General features: G+C 55.4%; 1 protein-coding gene across 1 annotated transcript in view; it reads right to left on the bottom strand.

Moving 5' to 3' along the window:
- Positions 1 to 12,183: 12,183 nt before the first annotated feature.
- VCP (valosin containing protein) overlaps positions 12,184 to 14,223 on the bottom strand; it is a 32,866-nt gene continuing 30,826 nt past the window's right edge. The window contains exons 15-17 of the mRNA XM_073343325.2: positions 13,483 to 13,638; positions 12,914 to 13,068; positions 12,184 to 12,483 (exon numbers count right to left, since the gene is read on the bottom strand). Of these exons, the coding sequence (XP_073199426.1) occupies positions 12,378 to 12,483; positions 12,914 to 13,068; positions 13,483 to 13,638 (417 nt within the window). The 3' untranslated portion in view covers positions 12,184 to 12,377. The remainder of the gene's footprint in view (positions 12,484 to 12,913; positions 13,069 to 13,482; positions 13,639 to 14,223) is intronic.

The following is a 14,223-nucleotide window of genomic DNA, read 5'->3' as shown; positions in this document are numbered from 1 at the left end:
AAAAGGGATTAATAAGACTGGGACTGTACAGCTTGGAAAAGAGACGACTAAGGGGGGATATGATAGAGGTCTATGACTAGTGTGAAGAAAGTGACTAGGGAAGTGTTAATTACCCCTTCACCTAACACAAGAACCAGGGGTCACCCAATGAAATTAACAGGCTGCAGGTTTAAAACAAACAACAGGAAGTATTTCTTCACACAACGCACAGTCAACCTGTGGAACTCCTTGCCAGGGGATGTTGTGAAGGGCAAAAGTATAACTGGGTTAATAAAAGAACTAGATAAGTTCATGGCGGACAGGTCCATCAGTGGCTATTAGCCAAGATGGTCAGGGATGCTCTGACAGCCAGAAGTTGGGAATGAGCAACAGGGGATGGATCACTAGATAATTGCCCTGTTCTGTTCATTTCCTCTGCAGCATCTAGCACCGGCCACCGTCAGCAGACAGGATCCTGGGCTGGATGGACCATTGGTCTGACCCAGTGTGGCCGTTCTTATGCTGGTGGGCATAACCCACAGTTGCTCTGCAGACCAGCCTGTTGCCCCTCTATCTCACACACACACGCAGGGGCCGGGGATGCCCTGGGAAGCTCTAGCCAAGCAGTGGGATGGCTCTGGCCAGCCCTTTAAGAACTGAAGGTACTTTCAGGCCAGAGCAGAGCTGCCTGCAGCAGGGCTCCAGGCAGCGAGCAGGGCAAACCTGTGTGTGCCCCGGGAGCAGCCAGCATTAAGCATGGTGCCTTTCTCCCCTACAGAACTCTGAGCGCTCACCTTCCCGTGGTACAGCCACTTGGGACAGGGGCGTCCCCCTTCCCCAGGGCTCCCCACGGGGCCGGGATCTCAGCCGCCGGGGGGGTTGATGATACTTTGCCCTCTGCTCACCCCTGCAGGCGGGACCTAACCTAGGAACCGCCCCACACATACGGGTGCCTGTCCCTGCTTCCCAGGGGCTGACAATATGCAGGCAGCTGCAGTCCTCAGCCCGCTGCCCTCTCCCCAGGAGCAGGTGCTCGGCCCCCCTCGTGCGCAGCTGGCTCCACTCCCAGCCCCTCCCAGCTCACAGTCATTTGCTCCCCTGCACCTCCCTGGCCAGATTTAATCAGGCCTGCAGCAGGCTGGCCCCTGGGGGGGCTGCTCCCAGCCCAGGGCAGGAGGGGGTCGTTGTGCTCCTGGGGGCCCTGCAGCCCATACTCTGCTTGCTCATTGCCCTGCTCATCCCCTGTGTGGTTCTGCTCTTCCTCCTCGACTGCCTGCTCCTGCCGCAGCTCCTGCTCTGCCCGCTGCCCGCCCGCCATGGGGGAGACGGCGGCAGAGGCAGCTGGGGGACCAGAGCCCCCCAGCTACGGCAGCATCTGCTCCCAGCAGCCCCATTGCCTGCCATGGCCCAGGCCCAGCTGTGGGACTTGCTCTGAGGAAGGGCTGGCTGGGTGCTCCCGGAGGCTGCCCTGCTGCAGTGCGGGGGCTGCTCTGCCCTGCAATTCGAGGAGGCCCCCTAGAAACCCTGCTGGACTGGGGCATCTCAAGGGACCATCTCTGTCAGGGACCTAGATGCATGCCCCCTGCCAGTGCCTCCCAACACCCCTGCCACGACCTCGGGCTCCGGGGTAAGTAACCACTGGGGAGCGGTGATTGCACAGCCTGGCTCCTGTCTAGTCTGCAACTCCCCTTCCTGGGGCCACAGCCCAGGGAGCTGCCTGGGCCCTGTCTCAGCTCTACCCCAGTGGAGCGCCCAGCTCCCACCCCATCCTTGAGGAAGCTGTTCCCAGCCTCCCACATCGGTCGGGTACCAGCCCTGCTCCCTTTGGTTCCCTGGATGTAGCTAGCGCTGCTCCCTTTAACCCCGCTGGGTGGGCTGGCCCCGGGCAGTCTTGTGTCACACAGCCCCAGTGCCATTTGGGGTGTAAGCCCCCCTGTCTCAGAGCCTGGGGTGGGGGCAGGGGACAGGCCCCTTGTGGACCCTCTGGCAACCCTGAAGCTCCGCTTTCCCTGGCTGCAGGAGAGGAGGCTTAGCAGCTAAAGCTGGGATGGGCAGGACAGAGAAGAGAGCGGGCAGAACTGGGCCCCCGGTGGTGAACACCAGCCTGTTGCTCTGGTGAGGGACGTGGGCGCAGGTCAGACCTGGGGCCTGTCTAGCTCAGGGGCCCTGCTTTGACAGTGGCAGCCCCAACTGCTTTGGAGGAAGGCACCAGACCCCCTGCGGGAGCAGCAGTGGGATAATCTGACCCCAGGGGAGTCTCCTCCCGAGCCCAGACAGCCAAGCCCTGAAGCCCCAGGCTCCCAGCCCTTCCCAGCATTAAGCATTCTTGTTTTACTATTGTAACACCCAAGAAACCCCAGTCGTGGGCCAGGGCCCTGCGGCGCTAGGTGCTGTGCAAACAGCGATCCTGGCCCCAAAGGGTTTGCCGTCTAAGTAGTCACTGTGCAGCAGTAGTCACTGGCTAGTCTTGTGTTCATGTAAATGCCTGCTAGGGTGAGCAGACAGCAAGTGTGAAAAATCGGGACGGGGGTGGGAGATAATAGGAGCCCATATAAGAAAAAGACCCAAAAATCAGGACTGTCCCTATAAAATCGGGACATCTGGTCACCCTAACGCCCGCTCCCTCTCTGAACTGCACCTAGCTCTTGGCCTCCCTGACATCCTGTGGCAATGAGTACCACGGGCCAGCTGGCTGTTGTGTGTGGGGGGGAAAGCGTTTCTTCATCTGTTTTGAATGTGCCCTTTTGCATTTTGTGGAGTGTCCTATTGCTCTTGGGTTATGGGAAGTGGGTGACTTCGTCTGTGCCCACCCCCTTCCTGCTCCCCCAAGGATCACTGTCATGAGGGGGAGACAGGGCAGCTGCTGACCTGCCCCCTATCCGCACAGGCCCCTGTAGGTGGGTTGCTCAGTACTGAGATGGCAGGTGGACTGTCTCTTGGCATCTTCCACACACCCCCCTTGGGGTCCTGGCTGTGTCCCCCTGAGGTGCTGGCTGTAGCCGGGGTGCTGGACTGGGCACATGCCTGTAGCTGCTGCTGGATGGAGGGGTGCATGGGGCGCATTCTGCACCTCCCCACAGGGACCACTGCCCCTTGCTCCAGAGCTGAGAGGTGCTGGGTCTCTTCAAGGCAACGGGCCTTCACTTCCCAGCCACGCTGTCCTGGCCCCAGAGCTGTATCTTACATCCCACCCGCTCCTGCTGCAGGTCACCCCAAAGAGGACGTTCCCCCAGAGACGCACCAGAACCCAGAGAACAGCTCGCACCAGCCACCCCACCTTCCCCACTCCCGTGGGCTCGGTCCCTTTCGAGTACGGCAGGGGGATGATAGGACAGCGCTGCTGAACTCTGCCAACTTCACTGCCTCCCTGGGGCCGGGCATGGACAGCGACTTCGGAGCCAGTGCCGGTGAGCTGCTCGTGGGGATAGGGGCTGGCCTGGGAGCTAGCAGGCTCAGATCTTCCCCCTCTGGGGGGGTGCTGTCAGGCCTCCTGGGGGTGGGCTGGGGCTGGGGCTGTCTTCCCCCATGATCCCCGCTCGCTGGCTGGGCCTGGAGTCCAGCACGAGCTGTGCCAGCAAGTGTCGGGCTTGGCAGAAGTCTCTCAACTTTGGGGCAAGGGAGGCGATGGGGATTTTGAGTCTTAAATGTGCCTTGGCTGCCTGTGTTGGATTTAAAGGGATCCTGTCGCCTGGAGCATCTAAGGGCTTGTCTCACTGACCACTTAAGTCGATGTAACTTGCGTCACTCAGGGCAGGGTGTGACCCTCTTGCTGCCTGTACGCTTGTCCTCGCTACCATGGCTGTAACTACCAGTGTCGATGCTGGGCAGAGCCCAGCCTTTGCCTACAGCCTGATCGGGGGGGGTGAGAACCGGGGGGGTGGCCGCCCACCTGCCTCTCCAGCATCTCCACCGTGTGTCCCGCAGGTGTCTCGCTGCGGGTCGTGTCATCGGACAGTGAGGAGGGCGCTGGCGGGGCGGGGGTGCTCCCAGGCCTTGGGAGGGCTGGAGTGGGACTACTATGATCCGAGCTACAAGAGGCTCTGCCGGGCCCGCAAGCTGCCTCTTACCTGCAGCAAGCGGTGCGGGCTGTAGCCGTGTGTAGCGCGTGGGCGCTCGACCGAGCCTCTGGGACGGCAGCGTGGCCACTCCGTCAGCTAGTCAGCCGCCTCCACGAAGCGCTGGCCTGGAGACCAGAGGATCTGGGTTTTACTGTGTATTTATTTGACAGTATCCCAGCTGACTTGGGCTCTGGCTTGTAAAGAACAGTGCAGGAGAGCCCCTGAATCTCTGGCCTCTCCTACGTATTGTGCACGCCCATGTATCTCCCTCCGCCCCCCCGCACACACACCAGTGTCCGTCACGCCACCGGCAGCCCCTCCTCGGCCACAGCCACTAAGCCAGCACTCGGCCTCTAAACCACTTCCTGCGGCTCCCACTGCTGGGCTCCATAACTCACTCCCCTTTCCACTGGGGTCGCTCTAGACTTGGGTCCCTATTTAGCAGGAAGTATCCCAAGGGTGGCGGAAGGACACACTCCATGGTCACGCTCCTGAGCTCACAGCCGCACTCACAACCGGGAGCCCCGGCAGAGAACGTCCCAAACCACCGGGGCAAGGGGGAGAGTCCTTGTAAATATTTCTATGTTTTCTCGATTGAATTAAAGATGCTGGAGCTTTTATTACTGGTGTGGGGTCTCCTCTGTCCGTGGGTGGGGCTGGGGAGAGGAACTGAAGATCACTAACCAGAAATGTGACTGGAAACTAGCCCCGGGGCTGCCAGGTTGGTTGGTTTTATTTTTAACAGCCAGAGAACTAGAAAGTGAAACTCGTGCGTCTCTGCCCAAGCAGCACGGAGTCGGGGGGAAAAGCAGCCGCTCTGACACAAGGGCCAGGTCTCCTCTGTTCTTAAACACAGAAGGAAAAAGGGTGGGAGTAAAGGATTTGCCGGACTGGACTGGCTCTGGTGCCCGTGTAGTGGGGTACCCGGTCTCTGACAGTGGACTGGAGCAGCTGCTTCAGAAGAAGGGGCAAGAAGCCTCACAGTAAGCAAATGAGGGATAATCCACCCCCCATGTTGTAGTTTTCTAAGTGATCACTAGAGGTTGACTTAAACCCTGGCGCGTTAAGTTGGATAGCCTTTCCAACACTAATTAACATTAATCATTAAAACTCTAGATAGCTTTGTGGATAAAAATCCTGCATTTCTTTTGGGATCTTGCTAGTCTTGGTCTATGACTTCTTGGGGCACAGTCTAGTCACATGTGTAGGAAAATGTCCTTTGATCAGTTTTCAAATTCCCGCTTTGTTGTGTGAGAGGCAGGCCAGCCGTTGCTGATCTGCTTCCTCTAGATGTGTCCTTGAGGAAAGGTACGTAAGACCCCCAGTCTGAGCCATGGCTCTCTGTGGGACGCTGACGCAGGTCAGCACGGCAGTACAGGACGTTACCAGGAAAGCACTCCTGATGTGGCTGCAGCTTAGGCTGCCACAGCGGCACTCTCCCCAGGCTCGCTTACTGCACGTACACCCAAACGAAACGACCTAGAGCAGAGACAGTGCCGTCTTGCTAACCGAACTGCATCTGCACTAGGGATTTTTCCCCGCACTGCTGTCAGCCAGGGATCACGCCCCGTCCTACAGGGCTATGCTGGCAGCAGTGTCGTGTTGATCTGGCCTCAAACTAAAAATTAATCTTCTCAATTTCTCCATGGGCATTTTTCTAGGCCCCTACTCGCTCTCGTTGCCTGTCTCTGAACCCAATCAACTTCTGCACCATCCTGTTGAGATGGGGTGAGCAGGATTGCACGCAGTATTGTGAGGCTGTGCCATAGACATGTAGGACAGGAAGGGATGTTGAGAGGGCTCTAGTCCAGTCCCCTGCACTGAAGCAGGACTAAGTGTTATCTAGACCGTCCCTGACAGGTGTTTGTCCAACCTGCTCTTAAACCTCCAGTGAGCATCTGTAACTTTCCTAGCTAATTTGTTCCACTTCTTAACTACCCTGACAGTTAGGAAACTTTTCCTAATGGCCAACCTAAACCGCCCTTGCTGAAGTTTGAGCCCGTTGCTTCTTGTTCTGTCCTCCATGGTTAAGAAGACCAGTTTATCACCCTCCTCTTTATGACTGTGTTTTATGTACTTGAAGATTTATGTCCCCCTCAGTCGTCTCTTCTCCAGACTAAACGCCCAGTTTTTTCAATCTTCCCTCACAGGTCACGGTTTCTAGACCTTTCATCATTTTTGTTGCTCTTCTCTGGACTTTTTCCAGTTTGTCCACATCCTTCCTGAAATGCGGTGCCCAGAACTGGACACAAGACTCCAGTTGAGGCCTAATCTGCACAGGGTAGAGCAGAAAAATTACGTCTCCTGTCTTGCTTACAACACTCTTGCTAATACAGCCCAGAATGATGTCTGCACTCTTGTTTTAATACCTATTGCCTTTGTAACTTGACCAAGTTTCCACTTGTATGTCATTTTATTGAGGGTCAGTTGGTGAAGCTCTCCTGGTTAGGCTGGGGGGAGCCTCTTGCCATACTTCCTAGCTTTCCTATGCATTGGGATAGGGGTTTTTTTTAGAGACATTATTAAAGGTTCAAAAGCAAAACTGCTACATTTCTTTATCTTTTTTCCTTTTGACTTGCTTGCTGAGGGATCCTACCTACCCTGTCTGCTGAAGTCCACTGTCTGTATTCTGCTCTTTTCCCTCCTACCATTCCTGAGGCCTGCTCTACACAAAAGACATAGGTCGGTTTAACTATGTAAGGCAGAGGTGTGAAAAATCCACACCCCGAGGGGCACAGTTGCTGACCTTAGTCCCCATGTAGACAGCGCGAGGTCAATGGAAAAATTATTCTACCAAGCATTCAGGGAGGTAGATTACCCCACACTGACAGGAGAACTCTCCTGGGGCCTAGGTGGTGTCTACCCTGGAGCCCTACAGTGGCCCAGCGTTTTAAAGTGTAGACAAGCCCTTAGACCCATGAACTCCTCATTTCATGATCATGGTCACCCAAGCTGCCTTTCACCTTCAAATTCTCAACCAGCTCCTCCCCCTGTGTCAGAATCCAATCTAGACCAGCCTCTCCCCTGATGGCTTTTTCCACCTTCTGGCTCCTGTGCATTGTAAGAAGGGGGTGGATAATCTGTGCTCTGTGGTGTTTCCCCAACAGATGCCGGGGTAGTTGAAGGGCCCCGTCCCCACCAAGTCCTGTGCTTGGGATGATTTTTGTTAGTTGTTTAAAAAAAGCCCCACCCACCTCCTCTTCCTGGGGCGGTTGTTTATAGCAGAGCCCTTTCATGACATCCGCCTGGATTTTTCTCTTCTCGCCTTACCGGAGATTTTCAGAGGTCTGCCTCCCCCTTCTATCCCAACCTCAGTGCAGGTGTAATACAGCTGGGAGATTAAGCCAAGACCTCCAGCCCCTTTTCCCTGCCGGAACAGCCTGTCCCCTTCTGTACCAATATTCCAGTCGTGAATTATCCCCCTTATGTTTCTGTGATGCCAACTATGTCAGTGTGATTATTCCCTAGTATTTCTTGGCCTGTTTATTCCCCACACTTCTTGACTTAGTGTACGAGCTCAAAGATGTGTCTGAGTTTCTGTCTCCCTCTCACCCACTTCTCCGTGTTCTGGACTCACCTGGGGGCTTTTGTCTCTTGCTGCCATCATCAAACCTAGTTTAAAGCCCCGCACACTAGGTTGGCCAGTCTCTGTCCAACGATCCTCTTTCCCATCCTCGAGAGCTGGACCCCATCTCTGTTGAGCTGTCCTTCTCAGAACAGCGTCCCGGGCTCGAGGGGGCCAAGGCCCTTCTGGTTCCCCAGCCGCACAGCCAGGCATTGACCTGCAGGCTGTGTCTGGCCAAGGGCAGGGACCCCAGCTGAGATGGAAGACCAGCTAAGAACATCAGCTTCACCCCCCAACTCCCTCAGTCCCAGAGTCTTGTTGTACCTCACAGTAGCATTCGTGCCGACAGGGGTGAGCAGCGCAGGGCAGTAGTGAGCAGGCTGGAGTCTCCCTGGCCATCCTTTGATTTATATAAAAGTACTGTATACAGTTTTCTGTACTGTTCATCCCGTATCTAGTGCACTCCCCCGGTGGCAGGTTTTTGGTCTGCGGCTGCCCATGGAGCAGGAGCTGAAAGGTAATTTAGGCTCCTGTAATGTCTAGCAGCAGGGTTACAATTTTACCTTACAACATGTTACTGCGGTAAACGAAGTTCAAGACCGTGAGTTACCCGGCGTGTAGCTTGGGTCGGTCCTGCAGGGGAGAGCTGCGGAGGTTAGGGAGGCACGTCCACAGATCTTGCTTGCTCCCTGCCTCTTTCCACTCTCTAAACTGGGCCCAATACCGCGCATTGAGGAACCTGGCTTCATCTTCTGCTGTGATAAAAACCAGCTCACTTGGTCACTGGCTGTAGGAGGCAATTTTTGGTCCATGGCAATGTTGCTTCTCACCCCCGACTGGCTCACAGTAGCCTTGGGGCTGGGAGCCTGTGAAAGGTGTTTGCAACGTATGTAATGTCAGTTCCTAGAATGGGAGTAGACTCCGGTCCCAAGCTGCTGGAGCGTGACAAAGATGAACTACAAAGGACGTTTCCCTCCGGGACCAGATGCTGGCCAGGCAGGAGCCCTGAAGGCCCTAAAGCCTGACCTACAGATGGCTTCTCTAATGAGTACGCAGTGTTGCTGTACCTACATGGGTCCCAGGATAGTAGCGACAGGGTGGGTGAGGTTATATCTTTCATTGGACCAACTTGTGTTGGTGAGAGAGAGAGAGGAGTGTTCTAGCTCACACAAAGCTCTTCTCCACCAACTCTGCTCCTCCTTTAGCGCCCACCATCACAGCCACCTTTCGTAAGGGGTCTTGCGGTGAGCCCAGCAATGGCAACCCAAGGTGCTGTCCCAGTGGAGGACCTCAGTGATAACCCGGTACAGCTGGACTAGCCCCACAGAATGTAGGGCCAGCCAGCCCTCAGGAGGCCATCTACTTCAGCCCCCCTGCATAGAGACAGGACCAAGGAAATGTAGCCCATCCCTGATGGGTGTGTCTCGAACATAAGACTGGCCATACTGGGTCCGACCAAAGGTCCATCCAGCCCAGTATCCTGTCTTCTGACAGTGCCAGTGCCCCAGAGGGAATGAACAGAACAGGGTATCATCAAGTGATCCATCCCATCACTCATTCCCAGCTTCTGGCAATCAGAGGCTAGGGACACCATCCCTGCCCATCCTTGCTCATAGCCATTGATGGACCTATCCTCCATGAATTTATCTAGTTCTTTTTTGAACCCTGTTATAGTCTTGGCCTTCACAACATCCTCTGGCAAGGAGTTCCACAGGTTGACTGTGCATTGTGTTAAGAAGTATTTCCTTTTGTTTTAAACCTGCTGCCTACTAATTTCATTGGGTGACACCCCCCCCCCCCAGTTCTTGTGTTATGACGTGGTTTTAAAAACCTCCAATGATGGAGTATCCACAAGCTCCCTAAGCAGCCGGTTCCAGTGCTTAACCACCCTGTGCATTTGGAAGTTTTTCCTAATATCTAACCCACAGTGCCCTTGCTCCCTTCCCCTCCCCAGTGCCCAGGAGAGTGGGACCATGACCTCCCAGGCCTTACATATGACACCCTGACTGACTGTTCTTGCCTTAACCCCAGCTCCACGCTTTTGGCCCCTGGCTCCATTTGTGAGCTACTGTAACCCCCAGCTCCCATGCTGCAGTGCAACTGCCTAGCCAGTTTTTGTAGTTCTGCATTTGATTTTTCCTTAAACTGTCATACTCTGCACCTGTTTTTCTTGACTGTTATTATAGCGAATTCAGACCCCCTGCTTCAGTTTATCAAGCTCATTTTAGTCTAATCCTGTCCTCCAAAGTGCTTGCAACCCCTCACTGCTTGGTGTTCTCCACTGATTTTGTAAGCATATTCCCTCTGCCGTCATCCTGTCATTAATGAAAATATTGATAATTCTGGAGCCAGGACAGACCGCTCCAGGACCCAACTTGCTACTTCCTCAAAGTCTGAGAGCACCCCCAGGGAACGATTCTTTGAGTACAGCTTTTCAACAGTTACACACCCATTTTATTGCAATTTCATCTGGACTGTATTTCCCTAGTTTGCTTATGAGACTCTCAGATCAGACTGTGTCAAAAGACCTCAAAAGCTGTCTCACGTCTACTGCTTCGCCCCATGAAGTAGCTGGTTCCCATCAGAGGAGGACAATAGCTTGGTTTGGCTATGCCTCGTTTTTGACAGATCCATGGGGGTTGTTATTGATCACCCTATCCGTGCTAGGATATGGGCCACGTGGCCTGTCCCCCTTCCTTGGGTTGGGGAAAAGGTCAATGGGGCCGTGCCAGCAGCCAGACAGGGGCAGTGCAGGATTGTTCCTGGCAGTCCGGTCCACAGATCTGTGTCCTAATTTAAATGCCCTGAGCTTCCACCTCAGCCTTGGGAACTAGCCCAAACCTGATCACTCTTACTGCCAGCCTGCAACCTGGAGCATGCTATTCTAGCTCCGTTTGCTCTCACTGGCCCTGCATTGCTCCCCAGTACACCCACACCATCACCCTGCCCCTATCCTTTCTCCTTGGTGTTTGCATCCTTCAGCTCCTGAGCCCATTATCACAGCGCTTTCTCTTCCCCCAGCTTGCTTTAGGCTAGCTGGGCACAGCACCTGCTCATTGTTGGGGCCCCCCCCTGCTGCCCAGCACTGAACACGGTGGACCTGTGTGGGGAAGTGCAGGAACACAGCTGTCCTACACCCATACTCATGACGCCAGGAGTGGTTCTGAATTCAGCCTGCATTGCCCCCACCTCCCCATCACAAACATGCCAGGTAACTGTGTGACGAGCCCCCCTCCTTTACAGCCAGCTACCTTCCAGCACCATGTGTCCAACAGTGCAGGCTGCTGCTTAGCAAACCTCTCCTGAACCATGAACGCTACCGTGGGCATACATGGGGCAAGGGGACTGAACAGGGCAGGGGGCTACGCCTGGGCTCTGTAGCTTTTCAGCACCGTAGGGCGGGTTCTCCTCTAGAACTGCAAAGACCAAGTGTCCAAGCTCACGGCCTCAGGGTTGTGGAGAAACAGAGGCTGCTTTCTGCACACGCAGTAGTGAAGAACTCAAGACCCAGAGCCCAGTAGGAGCCACACCCTTCTCCAGCTCTATCGCAGCCAGCCCTCTGGTGCAGATGGGGGAGCAGTGAGTGCACCCCATGGCATGCACTGTAAGGGGCAGGCCATGCCAGTGCTTTCCCCAGCTAAGGCCCTGCAAAGGGAAGCAGCAGGGGACACAGGGCTTGTCCATCTCATTGCGCTGCTGGAAGAGGGGAGGACAAGCCAGGCAGGGGAAGGACGCCCAAGCCAAAGGACAGCCCTGGTGGGCTGGTAAGAGGAACAATGAAAGCGAGGTTGGCAACAAAGAACTAAACCCTTCCCCGGCCATAGAAGGGCCTGGCTGGGTTTGGTTTCAGGCCAAGGGGAAGGCGGGTCCCTCTGCGAGTACGAATTGCTCTGCAGCCTGACAAACGCAGGAGAGCTGCTTTGGGGCATCAAGGAAGATGACCCTCCTTTATTTCCTGTCCACGGGCCGGAGGTGCTGCACTCCCAGCCCCTGAGCACCCAGTGGGATGCATCGCACCCAGCCAGCTAACTGGGGGTGCAGGCAGTCACATCTCCAGCAGGCTGACATTCAGAAAGGCTGGCCCATGGGAGCTCACAGGACAGACAGGGACATGAGCCACAACACTGCACCCAACACAGGTCCCAGCTGGGAAGAGAGATGCAGCCTCACACCCACTTTGAGAAGGAACATTCAGCACCTGCTGGTCCCCAGGGGCCACTTTTACTCAACGTTCTCTGGGGTTGGGTTAGAAACCGCTTGCGAGTGGGTAAGTTTATTTCCAAACATTCACTGCGTCAACACAGCTAGATCTTCCCAGCCAAGCACAGGGAAGGGGGGTGAAAAGGCCAGAGAAGTGAGGCAGACGCAGAAGTTGTAGGTGACAGAGCTGGCTACGCCACGGCCATGTCACACAAAGGAAGGGCTGTGGCCTGGTTGGAATTTTATGGGAATTTTTTTGTTTTTTTTATTATTTTTGTGGTTTTTATACAGGCTAGCGTTGTACCCTTTGCTAAAGCTGCTGATTCTGCCACATAAACTAGAACAGAAATTTCTCAGAAATTAAGTCAGTTCCCCTCCTGGTTAATTCACTGTCTGCCTCCCAAACGACACCGGTTTGTAATTTATTGTGTTTGCAACAGACACCCCTGTACAAAGTCTGACGTGCAGTTACACTGTTCTGACTGAGGAATGAAGAAGCCGAGAGTTCACTGAACGCTGGAATTTCCCTGCACAACATGGCCTGGTCTGGAGTTTGGTCCGCAGAGGGCAGCAGGTTAACCATAGAGATCGTCGTCATTGTCTTCACTGTACACGTTCCCCCCGCTGCCACTGCCTGGGCCTTGGCTTGGGCCAGCGCCACCCTGGTTACCGGACGGGAATCTGCACAGAGCATTTCGGGAAGGGAGAGCAGAGAAACACCAGTCAAGCTCCACCCAAAAGCCGCCGCCTTCCCCGCCACACCAGTCCCCTGGCTCAGAGACAAACGGAGGAAATTGTGCTCTCCGCTTACACTGCTGATAAGTTTGGTTGTTTTTGTTTTTTTTTAAACGCAGGCAGAAACTGAGACCTACAGCTCCGGCATTCCAAGAAAGTCCCACAGCGCTTTACAAAGCGCCTGCCACCCAAGTGCAGCCCACCCTGGGGTGGGCCCAGCTGCTGTTTAACAGCACGTGGCTTTGACAGGAATTGACCGACCGGCACTGCTGGGGGAACGGAGAGTTGGGGAGACAGAACACAGTTCCCCAAACACTAGGACACAGCTGAAGCTGCTCATCATTAGCGACCCGCTAGCCCCTGCCCCCCAAGTTACCTGAAGCTGCCGAAGCCGCGGCTTTGCTGTAGAGTCTGTGCAAACATCTCGTATTTCCTGATGTCGTTGTCACTGACAGAGCGGCGAGCAAAGCGCATGGCCTCCTCAAAGTGATCCCTGCGGATCTCCGGAACCGGGTCGTCCTCCTCCACTTCCTGCAACGGAGCAGAGACAGAACCACAGCTCACCCTGCACCCAAGCTCCCACTGAAAACAGCACTTTGTCCCCAGCCAAGCACCCAAGAGCTCTGCTTTGGGTAATGCTCCGATACAGCCAGCGGGAGCAACTGGAAAGGGGAAACTGCAGCAGAGAAGTGACCTCACCCTAGGGAAGAGTCCCCTTGGCAGTGGGAAAGCCTGGCCCTCTCCCACATCAGCCCAGCATTTGGGCTGCCAAGAGCCAAGAACCCACCTGCTGCGAAGGGCACCTCACGTGACCACGTTCAGTGCCCTGCTCCGTGGCTGGGGAATGCCCACCTCTCTGGGGTGCCTGGGGATACCTGTGCCAACAGCCTGGAGACAGCCACATCCCATCTCTCTCTAGCGGCACTGAGACGCAGCCTCACTCACCATGGCAGAAGGGTTGGTCTGCCTCTCGCGCTCTCGCCTGATCTCGTTCTCAATGGACTCGCGAATGGCCAGTTTGCAGGCACGCTGGCAGATCTCGGTCAGGTCAGCTCCTGAAAAGCCGTTGGTCATCTTCGCCAGGAACTCCAGGTCCACATCCTGTGGGAGGATCAGGACGGCCCATTCTTTACATGTTACACTGCCAGCTAATACCAAGGTGTCATGTGCCCTCGAGGCAACAGGCTGCCCTCCTAGAATTGGCCAGTAGCGGGAAGACCCTACAGCTCAGCTTTGAGCAAAGGCAGGCCCGCCCTCCCACATGTGCCCAACCAGAACCTGGGCAGGCAGCTCCAGGTGCCTTAGTACAGCTCTCCCCACCAGGAAAGGCAGCTGGATGCAGCATGGCTCCAGGGGTCAGACGTCAGTGCTGGGGATCGCCTGAAGCAACATTAGGCTGCAGCCAGCAAAGCCCCGAAGCCACTGGCTCACGGTGTGACAGCATCAGAACTGCAAAGCCACAGGGGACCGTGGGGAGCGTGGAAGCCCAGCTCAGCGCCAGAGTGCTAGGGAAATGCCGCCCTTGGGTAAGGAAGGGCACGGGTCATGCGACTGCCCAGGGTCTCATTTGCAAAGAGTGCAGCAGTGATACCCCAGAGGGCACGGAGATAAACACGGCACAAGAACCTTATTTTAAGCCCCCCAAGCTGCTCAGAGCAATGCACCATTTCAGTTATCACCCGCCAG

This window comes from Lepidochelys kempii, chromosome 5 (assembly GCF_965140285.1).
Source record: "Lepidochelys kempii isolate rLepKem1 chromosome 5, rLepKem1.hap1, whole genome shotgun sequence".
NCBI classification, from domain to species: domain Eukaryota; kingdom Metazoa; phylum Chordata; order Testudines; family Cheloniidae; genus Lepidochelys; species Lepidochelys kempii.
Note: the sequence above shows the minus strand (reverse complement) of the source record. Positions and strands in the feature narration are given on the sequence as shown.